The sequence below is a fragment of the Psammomys obesus genome, unplaced genomic scaffold (genome assembly GCF_907164565.1).
Source record: "Psammomys obesus unplaced genomic scaffold, mPsaObe1.curated_primary_1811, whole genome shotgun sequence".
Lineage (NCBI taxonomy): Eukaryota > Metazoa > Chordata > Mammalia > Rodentia > Muridae > Psammomys > Psammomys obesus.
The window spans coordinates 14,327,762-14,339,976 of record NW_026585626.1 but is presented as its reverse complement, the minus strand read 5'-3'; the positions used below and the strand labels follow the sequence as shown (position 1 = coordinate 14,339,976).

General features: G+C 37.1%; 1 protein-coding gene across 5 annotated transcripts in view; it reads right to left on the bottom strand.

Annotated features, from left to right (window-relative positions):
- Window positions 1–12,215, bottom strand: part of Ccdc138 (coiled-coil domain containing 138) — a 68,782-nt gene that overhangs the window by 33,948 nt on the left and 22,619 nt on the right. For 4 of the 5 annotated variants that reach the window (XM_055614260.1, XM_055614294.1, XM_055614267.1 and 1 more), the window contains exons 7-11: window positions 10,671–10,829; window positions 6,949–7,068; window positions 5,744–5,821; window positions 4,400–4,507; window positions 42–203 (exon numbers count right to left, since the gene is read on the bottom strand). In XM_055614260.1, coding sequence (XP_055470235.1) covers window positions 42–203; window positions 4,400–4,507; window positions 5,744–5,821; window positions 6,949–7,068; window positions 10,671–10,829 — 627 coding nt within the window. The remainder of the gene's footprint in view (window positions 1–41; window positions 204–4,399; window positions 4,508–5,743; window positions 5,822–6,948; window positions 7,069–10,670; window positions 10,830–12,215) is intronic. The other variant, XM_055614285.1, reaches the window with a different exon arrangement.

The window sequence follows — 12,215 nt, the reverse complement described above, 5'->3', positions numbered from 1 at the left end:
CAAACAGATAAAGTAAAAATAAGTAAATCTTAAAAACCAACCTTCACACATTTCTCTTGAATGTCACTTCTCTGAGGAGGTTTGAGTGATGGCTTTTCACCATCCACACCAGGTTCCTCCAGCTCCACTTTGCTAAGATGGTGGTCTGATATCCAGTCCATGAAAACAACTAACAGTTCATACACTTGTCCATTGAGTGTCATCTATTGAGCAAATATTAAATCAAACATTTACTTCAGTTGAAAACCCCAAAAAACTAGAACTTAAATTTGGTGAGTATAGAATAATTTGAGGATTACAGAATAAATACATTTACATAAGTGTTTAGGTGCTTACCTCTGCAAAAATAAATTCCAAATCAAATATTCTCAATTCATATTAAAAACATAAAATATGTGCTTAGATAAGACAAGTAAATTCATCATAATAAGGAAAATAAAAGTATACCTTATTGCTATTATAAAGAGTTTTCTATGGCCCTAGACTATAACTCCATCCCAGCACTAGAAAAGATGAAGTAAGAAGATAATAAGTTCAAGGTGAGACCCTGTCTGAAAACCAACAAAAAATGTTCTTAAATAATTGTCACTAAAATTATTTGTTTGATAACACAAAAATATAAAAAGTGACAGGCAGATGTAGTAGAGCACACCTATAAACCCAGCACTTGGGGAGACAGAAGCAGTAGAATCTCTTCAAGTTTGAGGCCATCCTGGTCTACAAAGTGTGTCCAGGACAGCCAAGGCTACACAGAGAAACTCTGTCTCAAAAAAACCAAAAACCAAAAACCAAAGGGGGGGGGCTTTAATTCAACAGCATGAACCACCCTATCTAAAAAAGCCTAACAATACAGACTTAATGAATCCAAAAACTAAAGAATTTCTATTGTGGGATTTCATATTTTCTTCCTACAAAACTTACTTTCTTTGTAATAATAACTGGATATAAACATGATGTGCATTTTTTTTCTGGAAATCCTATTATCTGGGAGCCTACCTAAACAGGAGAAAAAAAGAGTAAGACAAAGGTCTGGGGATATAACTCAATTGTAGAACATTTGCCTAGCATGTGTGAGTTCTGTGCTTGGTCCCACAAAAAAATAAAAATTTCATTAAAACCCAAGCAGCTGGGCAAACCTGTGAGGAATTTCCTTGAGTGGGTCGTTTGAGATTGGAAGACCCACCCTAAGTCTGGGCCTTCTAGTGGCAGCTAAAACAAAAGGACCTGAAAGAAGGAAGCTTTTGCTTTTTGCCTGCTTGCACTCACTCTCTTGGCAAGATCCTGCTGCTGAGGCATTCCTTCGCTGGTATTAAGAGCTGATTTTTAGGGACCCCAGTGTAGACTGAAGACCAGCAGCTCTCTAGTTCTCAACACAAGACGGGGACTGCTGTTTCATGGACAGAACAACTATCAGACTCTCAGCCTTTCTACCAGGAGACAGCCACTTGAATATCCATCCGCTTGTGTGTGTGTATGCATATGCATGTGTGTGTGTGTGTGTGTGTGTGTGTGTGTATGTATATATACATATATACACATATACAGCCTATCAGTTCTGTTGCTTTAGAGAACCCTTAGAGTCACCCTCAGTTTACAGAGCAAATTCAATGTCTGCCTAGCCTACATGAGATCCTACCTCAAAAAATAAAAACAAAAACAAAGCAACAAAAAATGGAATCCTTCCTGCCACATCCCAGAGACAAACGTGGATCCTACTCTAAGAACTCCTTCAGAGTCACCTAACAAATGGTCTGTCCTATCTTTTACTGTTTTCACTCAGCAACTGTCAACTATGAGCCCTGGCTTTACACAGAAACTGCTCTACTCTCTGAACAGATCTTGTAGCATTTCTACAAGCAACAAGAGTTCCAATGAACTTTGTTTCAGAATAACTTGGTAGATGTCTTTGTCCTAATAAAATTCCCAAACTTTGCTTTAATCTCCGGTTATATGAGGCTGACCTGTCTTGGAGTACAATCTTATTATTTCCAAATGAAAGTTCATGTCTCTATGTTTTTGTTTTCCCAGTTTTCATGTGTGTGGTATGAATGTGTATACATGTTTTTTACATGCAGTGGATGAATATGCATATGAAGGTCCAAGGTTGTTATGATGGCTCTTATTCTAGATAGCTCTTACACAATATTCACTGTGTTAAGGTCTCTTACCAAACCCAGAGCTCATAGACATGCTGGTCTTCTTAGACAGCTTGCTCTGGGGAACCCTGTGTGGTTGGCTAAACTTATGCAGCATTTTAGGCTTGGTTTAGAGGATTGGAGTTTCAGAGGATCAGAACTCTGATCCTTGTGTGAATGTCTTCAGACACTTCCTTCTCTCTCCAGCTTGACAATTATATTTTTTTTGCTTGACAACTGTACCTTCAAAATTATACCTTCAATATGCAATTCTGGAGCTGGAGAGATGGCTGAGAGGTTAAGAACACTGGCTGTTCTTCCAAAGGCCCTGAGTTCAATTCCCAGCAACCACATGGTGGCTCACAACCATCTATAATGAGATCTGATGCTCTCTTCTGGCATACAGGCACACAGGCAGGCAGAACACTATATACATAATAAATAAATAAATAAATCATTTTAAAATATATAATTCTGGTCAATTTAATTCACTGTTCTTCATAATAATTCATTATTAAATAGGAAAGTATGCTAGATTTATTTTTTTTTAAACATGTAAAGAAAGGGCTGGGATGCAGCTCAATTGGACATTTGTCTTTTCAGGAGGTGAAGGCAGGAAGATCACAAGTTTAAGGTCATTTTCAGCTACAGAGTGAGCTTGAAGTCACACTAGGCTACATGTGACCCTGTTGCAAAATAAATAAAATAAAACATACGAAGTGAAGCCAGGTGCAGGGATTCATCCCTGCGATACCAACATGATACCAATATGAGGTGAAGGACTGATGTAAATTGCAGCTAAAACTGGGCTAAATAGTGAGCTCCTGCCTCAAAGGGAGAAGACAAAGACATAGAAAAATGTGATGTAATAAGTATACAGCAGTATACAGTCACAAGGACAAAAATCAGACAACTGAAAACAAATGGTGAATAAGTACCATGTTTTTTTTTAAAGAAGAATATTTATTGTGCGTGTATAATGCATGCATGTATGATTGAATGTATGCTTGTGCAGAGGTCAGAGAACAGAGACTTTGGGAAGTCAGTTCTCTCCATCTACAGTGGGTACTGGGAATCACTCAAGATGTCAGTCTCATCTGGCAGGAACATTTGCCTACTGAGCCATCTCATTGCCCTGCAAGAATACTTTTAAACCTCATTTTCTTTCTTCAACTAGAAACTAACTACCTTTAGATGAAACCTCGATAATCCTGAGCCCCTGGATATATTTTTGACTGGGTTTTTTTTTTTTTTAATGTATATAAGTGTTTAACCTGCATCTATATCTACAAACCATGTGTGTTTGTAGATGTCTTCAGAGGCCAGAAAGCACTGGATTCCCTGAAACTGGAATTTCAGAAAGTTGAAAATTGAACCCAAGTCCTCTGGAAGGGTAGCCAGTGCTCTTAACCACTGAGCCATCTCTCTAAGTCAGTACCTGGGTATAAAACGTCTACCTTTTTCCAATTTACATAAAGAACTACAAAATATATCAAAACACAGTCCATGGTAAATACTATCATACATGTATTATAAGGTTCAAGTTTTGAAAAAGATTAATTACTAAATGTTGGCAAGTTTGTTAAGTAAATAGAACTTTCATACATTGCTAGAATTATAAAATGGTACAATCGCTTTAGAAAATTGACAGTTTTAAAAAATACACATCTACCTTGTAACTTAGAAATTCTGGTTCTAGTAAATAGTGAAGAATAAAAACATGTCCACAAAATTCTTTTTTGTTAGCTTTGGTGTTAGCTTTTTATCAACAATAGAGTAGACATCAATGAACCATCAAGAAAATGCCACAGACTTGCCTACAGGCAATCTGATAAGGAAAACCCCCTATTAAGATTCCCTTTTCCAGATGACTCTAACTTGTGTAAAGCTGACAAAAACAAAAACAAAAAAAACCTAACAGCCCACAAAACAGGGAGCCAAATGACCATGGCTGAAATCACTGAAACTGTGAACTAAAATCTGTTGCTAAAAAGCTAACAGAGCCAGGGTGTGGCTTTGATAAGAAAATAAATTAACAACAAGTAACCTTAGAGGGCTCTGTGGATTATCTACAGTGCTGAATGATGTTTTGCTTTTGGAGGAAAAAAATTATATATATATATATTTACACAGATATTTCTCTGTAGAATAATTAAGATTAATTCTTTCAAAACAAAAAATATAGTTTGCTTAAAATAGAAAAATGATTAAAGGATAAAAACATTTCTTGGCTCTTCATTAGAGGAATTTTAATCATATCATACCTTGAAAGGTTTTGAAACTGGTGCTTTTTCTTGTTTTAAACTTTTCATTTCATGAGCAGCATGGGAATATCCTTTCAGTCTCTGTACTGTCATAAACTCATACTTCCTCTGCAACAGCAGATAGTCATGGAGTAAGGAGCAATCTTTTTTATGCTTTAAATTACTTTTTTATTATTTGATTATTTTTATTTTTATTAATTACATTTTATTCACTTTGTATTCCCCCTGTACCTCCCTCCATCCTCCCCTTCCAATCCTACCCTCCCTCTTCCCCACCCGTGTCCCTCTCCCAGTCCACTGATAAGGGAGGTCCTCCTCCCCTTCCCTCTGATCCTAGTCTATCAGGTCTCATCAGGAGTGGCTGCATTGTCTTCTTCTGTGGCCTGGTAAGGCTGCTCTCCCCACAGGGGGAGATGATCAAAGAGCAGGCCAATCAGTTCATGTCAGAGACAGTCCCTGTCCCCATTACTATGGAACCCACTTGGACACTGAACTGTCATGGGCTACCTCTGTGCAGAGGTTCCAGGCCATCTCCATGAGTGGTCCTTGGCTGGACCCCTGTACCCAGACTTTTTGGATCTGTTGCTTGACTTGTGGAGCTCCTGTCCTCTCCAGGACTTACCATCTCCCACTTCTTTCATAGGATTCCCTGCACTCTACCCAATGTTTGGCTACGAGTCTCAACATCTGCCTCGATACCCTGCAGGGTAGAGCCTTTCAGAGGCCCTCTGTGGTAGGCTCCTGTCTTGTTCCCTGTTTTCTCCCTCTTGCAATGTCCATCCTCTTTGCCTTTCTGAATGGGGATTGAGCATCTTAGCCAGAGTCCTCCTTCCTGATTAGCTTCCAATCTTATAAAAAGCAAGCAAACCATTTAAAATTCAAGAAGGGCTTGGAGAGATGGCTCTGTCGTTAAGAGCTCTGGTTGCTCTTCCAGAAGCCCTGAGTTCAGTGCACAGCACCCATATGTAACCCCACTTTAACTCCAGTTCCAGGGGATCCAATGCCCTCTTCTGAGGGCACCAGGCATGCATGTGGTACACAGACATACATGCAGTCAAAACACTTATACACATAAAATAATTAATTAATTTAAAAATCATGACAAGGACTAGAGAGGTGCCTCTGCAGTAAAGAAAACGCACTCCTCTTCCAGAGAAACAGACATCAGCTGGATAGCACACAGCAACCTATAATTCCAGTTCCAGGGGCTCCAATACACTCTTCTGGACTCTGAGCAACTGCGCACATAGGGCATACACTCATACAGATACACACACACGTACTAAAAAAAAAAAAAAAAAATTATAAAAACAAAAACTAATGAGAGAAAAGCAGGCAACTTACCTGTAAGTTATCTAAACGAGCTTGAACCCTTTTAGCCTGAACCTCCATCTTCCTGTTTTCTTCACTTACTTCATTTAGCTAAGGAAAGGAAAACTTACAAATTTCAATTAAAATTTTAAACTATTTTAATACTAAGGATTTCTCAATGTACGATCTAATCTTACCAGATACCTAACAAAACAGCCAAAAATTCCCATTTCACTCTAAAACACTAACAGAATCTAGGAAACTTTATATTTTATGAAAAATTTGTCAAACTCATATGAAGGCTAGTGTTGACTGTCAATAAGACAGAGTCTGTAATTGTTCACAAGGCAGGTTCATAAGGAATTAAATTAGGTTAGGTTTCTGGCACACCTCAGATGGATTATCTTGATTAATTAAGATAATCCCACTTAATTAAGTGATGTTGGAAGACCTACCCTAAAACAGGGTGGCGCTATCTGAGAGCTTGGGTTCTAGTCTGCATAAAAAGAGAAAGTTGATTCATTCTCAAATTACAAAGATTTTTCTTATGCTTGCTTTAAAAATAAAATTATGAGCATGGGTGTTTCGCCTGCATGCATGTCTGTGCACACATACATGCAGTGCTTGTGGAGGCCAGAACAGGGCATCCAATCCCCTAGAACTGGAGCTGCGGACACATGTGAGCTGCCATGTGGGTGCTGGGAGATGAACCCTGTCCTCTGGAAGAGTAGTCAGGGCTCATAACAACTGAGTCATCTCTCTAATCCCTGTGCTGGCTGTTAATCTAGTAAAGCTCTTTCAGTTTTAATTTTTTTCAGATTGCCAAATAAATCAGCTAGATGAAAAAGATGAAGTAAGGGTGGTGGCGGCACATGCCTTTAATTCTAGCACTTGGGAGGCAAAGGCAGATAGACCTTTGTGAGTTCAAGGCCAGCCTGGTCTACAGGGTGATTTCAAGGACAGTCAAAACTACACTGAGAAATGCTGTTTTGAGAAAACAAAAACAAAAGAAAGAAAAGGAATAAAGAAAAGAAAAGAAAAAAAGGAACCCATGAGCAAAATCCAGATACTTGCCACCTCAGTGTAAAAAAGATGAAACAAGAATGTAAATATGTCTACAAGAATCTTATAATAAAGCTAACAAATGCAATTGATTCTTTCTAGCTGAAATGTTTTAAGCCTCACTTAAATTTCTTAAATATAATCTTAACATCTAATACATATGGAATAGGTCTTACCTGTTTTCTTAAGTTATCATTCAGCTCTCTTAGGGTATCAAAGGAGGACTTCATTCTCTTGCTCTCTTTATTCTTTTCCTTCAGAGCTTCCGTTAAGTGTTCAACTTCTGTACTGTGTTGCTAGAAGAGAGGGGAATCTGATCTAAACAACAGCTAAGAGTCCCATATTAATGAGCACTAACATGACTAAGGCTATAAGTTAAATTACCACAAAAAATAATAAAATCAAATGCTATTAATCATAAATTAATTTAAAAAACTGAAATTCTTCCATCACAAAAACTCTAATCAATGTATTTAAGTATAGGTGAAATGTATTTAAGCATAGGTAACATATATGTGTGTGTGTGTAAACATATATATATATATATATATATACACACACACACATATGAGCAACTTTAAGTGAAAGGCTTGTAAAATAAACAACTTAAGGCAATAAAGAAATAAAGAATATATCAGAGGATGAAAAGATCTCCCATGCTCATGGATAAGTAGGTTAAATATTGTGAAAATGGCCATCCTACCAAGAGCAATCTAAAGATTAAATGCAGTTACCACCAAAATTCCAACACAATTCTTCACAGAAATTGAAGGAAAAAAAGTCATCTTCATATGAAAACACACACACAAATAAAACAGAATAACTAAAACAATTTTTGAATAATAAAGAAAACTGCTGGAGGCATCATCAAACCTGACTTCAAGTTATATTATAAAGCTATAATAAACACAACACAGTGATAGCATTAAAAAAAAAACAAAACAAAACACACTGATCAATGTACTAGAATCGAAGACCCAGACAGAAGTCCATGTACCTATTGGTACCTGATTTCTTAACAAAAATACACAATGGAAAAAAAAAGACAGCATCTTCAACAAATGTTGGTCAAATTATACAGCTACATGTAAAATGAAAATAGAGCTGTACAAAACTCAATTCCAAATGAATCAAGAACTTCACCATATAGCCAGATAAACTGAATCTGATAAAAGAAAAAGTGGGGAATAATCTTGAACTCATGGGCACAAGAAAAACTTCCTGATCAGGACAAAGACAACACACACACTAAGTACAACAATTAACCAACAGGACCTCATGAAACTGCAAAGCTTTTATGAACAAAACAACAAAGCAAAAGACACCAGCATTTGGACAAACTGGCAGGCTACAGAATGGGAAAATGAATCATTATTTAGTCATCTGATAGAAAACTAATATTTTTTTTAAAAACTGGACATCATGACCCAATTAAAAATGGAGTACAGGAAAAACAGTGTTTTCAAAAGATGAAGGACAAAGTAATGCTCAACAACCTTTTTTTTTTTTTTTTTTTTTTTTTTTTTTTAAGACACAGTTTCTCTGCTTTAGCCCTAGCTGTCCTGGATTTGCTTTGTAGACCAGGCTTGCCTTGAACTCACAGAGATCGCCTGCCTCTGCCTCCCTGAGTGCTGGAATTACAGGCATATGCCACCACATGTGACTAATGTTCAACATTCTTAGTAATCAACGAAATGCAAATAGAAACTACTTTGAGATTCATCTTACACAAGTCAGAACTGACAAGATCAATAAAACGAATAGCTCATGCAGGTTAGGATGTGATATAAAGGAGCCATTTACCCACTCAATGATGGTCATTGCTGCTCTATTCTAATAGTGTAGATGACCATCAGCAGATGAATGGCTAATGAAAATGTAGTGCATTTACATACTTATTTCTCAGCTGTTAAAGGAAAGTGAAATTCACAGGAAAATTGATAGAGCCAGAAAAATCATTGAGTAAGGTAACCCAGACCCAAAAAGACAAATATGGTATGTATTCTCTTATATGTGGATGATTGCTTCAGTAGGCAATGTTACAATCTGTATAACCACAGAGTTAGTTAAGAGACTAAGGGGAAGGAAAATAACTCCCAAGGAAGGGGAAACAGACTATAGTTAAGGAGAGACAGGAATGGGGGGGGGGGGTTGAAATGAGAGGAATAAATGGAGAGAGTGAGGGAAGGAAAGGGTAAGGAAGGGGACACAGAGAGACAGCTAACACTAAGGGCCATTTGAGGGGTCATATGAAAACCTACTACTATAGAAGCTTCTTTAAAAAAAATATATATATGAATAAAAATAATATATATTTATTTTTATTCATATATATGAATAAATTGTATAAATTATTAATATATATTCATATATATGTGAATAAAAATTAAAAAGCCTCTTTCAAATATATATATATATATATGAATAAAATCACCAGATAACAAAGAAACAATGCCCCAATGAGATATCTCTCACCAGCAAGTGAAACCGCCAGTGCCAAAAATTGTTTTTGCACCTATTGAGTTGTTGGCTAAAGAGGCCCTGAAACAACTCAGATGATTGTTCTCCACAAAGTGATGGTAAGATTCTATTGCTGACAACACCTACAAATCCCACTGAACACAGAGAAGTTGAGCTGGTACCTAACTAGAACTTTCACCCTACTGAGTAGTCTTCCTGGTACTCCTTTGCATGCTACCAGGAGGGAAAGGTAAACACAAACCCTTCAATCCACAAAGGTGATCTACCTGCATGATACATTAACTCAATACAAAAGTTGTGGGAGAAACCAAACACTATCTGATTGAACTTAAGGTCTACTCTAAGAAGGGCAACTCATGCCTGACACTGCTCAGATGGCCAAGAACCTGATACTAGATAGGCCATGGACCTTGTGGAAAACTGAAAATTATTGTTCTGCTAAAGAGACATAGCGATAAAATAACTCCTAATGACATTCTGCTATACTCATAGATCAGGGTCTTGCTCAGCCATCCTTAGAGAAGCTTCCTCCTGCAGGAGATAGCAACTAATGAGCGCCACAACTAGGCAATATGCTAAGAGTGAGAGACCTTGGAACAGTCATTCCTAAATAGGATATCTTAATCAAACCTTTCACTATGCTGAAGAGGAGGTACAAAGATCATAACAGCCAGTGGGGATGGAAAACACCAAGAAAACGGTGCCTTCCAGACACAAGATTGCCACACAAATGAACTTTACAGAGTCCGTGACAGCATGTACAGGGCCTGCATAGGTCCAAACCAGATGGGGTCCCAACACTGAGAGGATAAGTGGACACAAGCACCAATCCTTAATCCAGAAGCTATCTTCAATTGTCAACCAGCCAAAAAGAAAAAAAATGGTTTCCTCCAGTGGAGTCTCACTACATGTACAAACCACACTTAGAAGCAGGCTCCAGGCTCAGCAGCACACAAAACAAACTCAATGCTATTTCTAGATTTTTTTGTTGTTGTTGTTTCATTTTGTCTCATAATACTTTGCTTGGACATTTTTTACTTATATATTTTCATTTCTGGTTTGTGGTTTTGTTTTTATGGGTTTTGTGTGTGTGCATGTGTATTTGTGTGTGTGTGTGTGTGTGTGTGTGTGTGCATGTGTGTGTGCTTTTTCTTTGCTTTCTGTTTTCTTTTGTATGCCTGTTATTTACAAAAGAGAGAAAGAAAAAAGGCATAGAGTTGGATAAGTGGGGAGGTAGGAAGGATCTGTGAGAGGAGGGAAGGGAAACAGTGATCAGAATATATTGTATGAAAAAATATTTCTGATAAAAAAGAAAAGAAGGTGCAAACAGGAAAAAGGTGAAATAAACAAATATGGCAAAATGGTAATAATGAAGCTAAGAGGAAGGAACATTACTCTGTAATCAAAGTATAATTACCTCCTTTAGAATTTGGAATCTTGTCAGAACCTCTTCTTCAACACCTTTAATTTTACTCAAGGCAGTTTCATGTTTGAAAAGCAGCTGTTCTCGTTCTGCTAAAAACCGTTCCCGTTTTTTAAGTTCTTCAGCAAATTTCTGCTGTGCTGAAGTTTCACTCTATCAAAATACCAATTTAAGTGTTTTTTTCTTAATTAGTTCACAAATTATGAAAAATTTTGTTTTAATCCACTGACACTGCTTTAATCAAATGGTTTTTGCCAATGTAAAATGGTGTGCTCGCTTTGGAACACAGTCTGGTAGTTCCTCAAAAATGTTAAATATAGTTACCATCTGACCTTAGCATTCCAAGAGTAATAAAAGCATATATTCATATAAAACTTAAACACAAATGCTGACAGCGACATCACAAGAGCTAAAAGTGTTAACAACCTATAACTAGTCAGTTTTAACTGTGAACTTGACACAAACAAGAATTACCTGGGAAGAGTGTTTTAATAAGGAATTACCTAGATCAGGTTGGCCTGTGTGCATTCCTATGGGGGACTGGCTTGCCCAGCCATTGTGGGCAGAACCATTCCCTTGGCAGGGAGTCCTGCCCTATGCAAGACAGAACAAAAAGCTAGAGAGTAACATACATTTCATCTTCTCTTGACTATGGATATAACTATCTGCTTTAAAGTTCCTGCTGCCTTGACTTCCCTGCTGTCGTGGACTGCAATCTGGGATTGTAAACCAATAAACCACTCTCTCCTCTGTGTTGATTTTTGCCAGAGTATTTTATCATAGCAGCAGAAATGAAACTAGGACACAACCCAAATGTCCAATTAATGAATAAAGAAAGAGAATCTGGTATGTAATAGAGTAATATTTAGGAATAAAAAGCATGTACTTATACATGATACAATAAGAATGTACTTTAATAATATGCTATGTGAAAGGAGCCAGTCACAAATTACTACATACTATAGGATATCATGTGTAAAATATCCAGAATGTACAAGTCTAGAGAGGCAGAAAGTAGGTTAATGGTTGTCTTTTGGTGATGATGAAGGATTTTTAAATTGGTTGGTACTGTATACAACTCCATGCATATATTAAGATAATAACACATTAAAATTAATGAGTTATGGATTCAAAATGCATTTTTAAGCTCAGCAAAAAGTTGGTTTATTCAACTACCCCCCAAAAAAACATAAAATTTTCCCTTGACTAAACTTTATTACATAATCCCAAATCAAGTAATCTCAGTACCATTGATGTGACCCACCTCTTAAATATCTCTATGGTTTATCCAATTCTCTGTAACCCTTGAGGCCCTTATCCTAATCCAAGATATCATCAGGCTATCACCGTCACTACACAGTCCACCATCTCTCTAGATCTTAACTAGTGATGACAACTTAAGATCCTAACCCATGCCTGGGATGAAGTCTATTTGGTCATGGTGGATGATATCTTTTATGTGTTCTTGGATTTGGTTTGCAAGTATTTTATTGAGCATTTTTGCATCAATGTTCATAAGAAAGATAGGTCTGAAGTCCT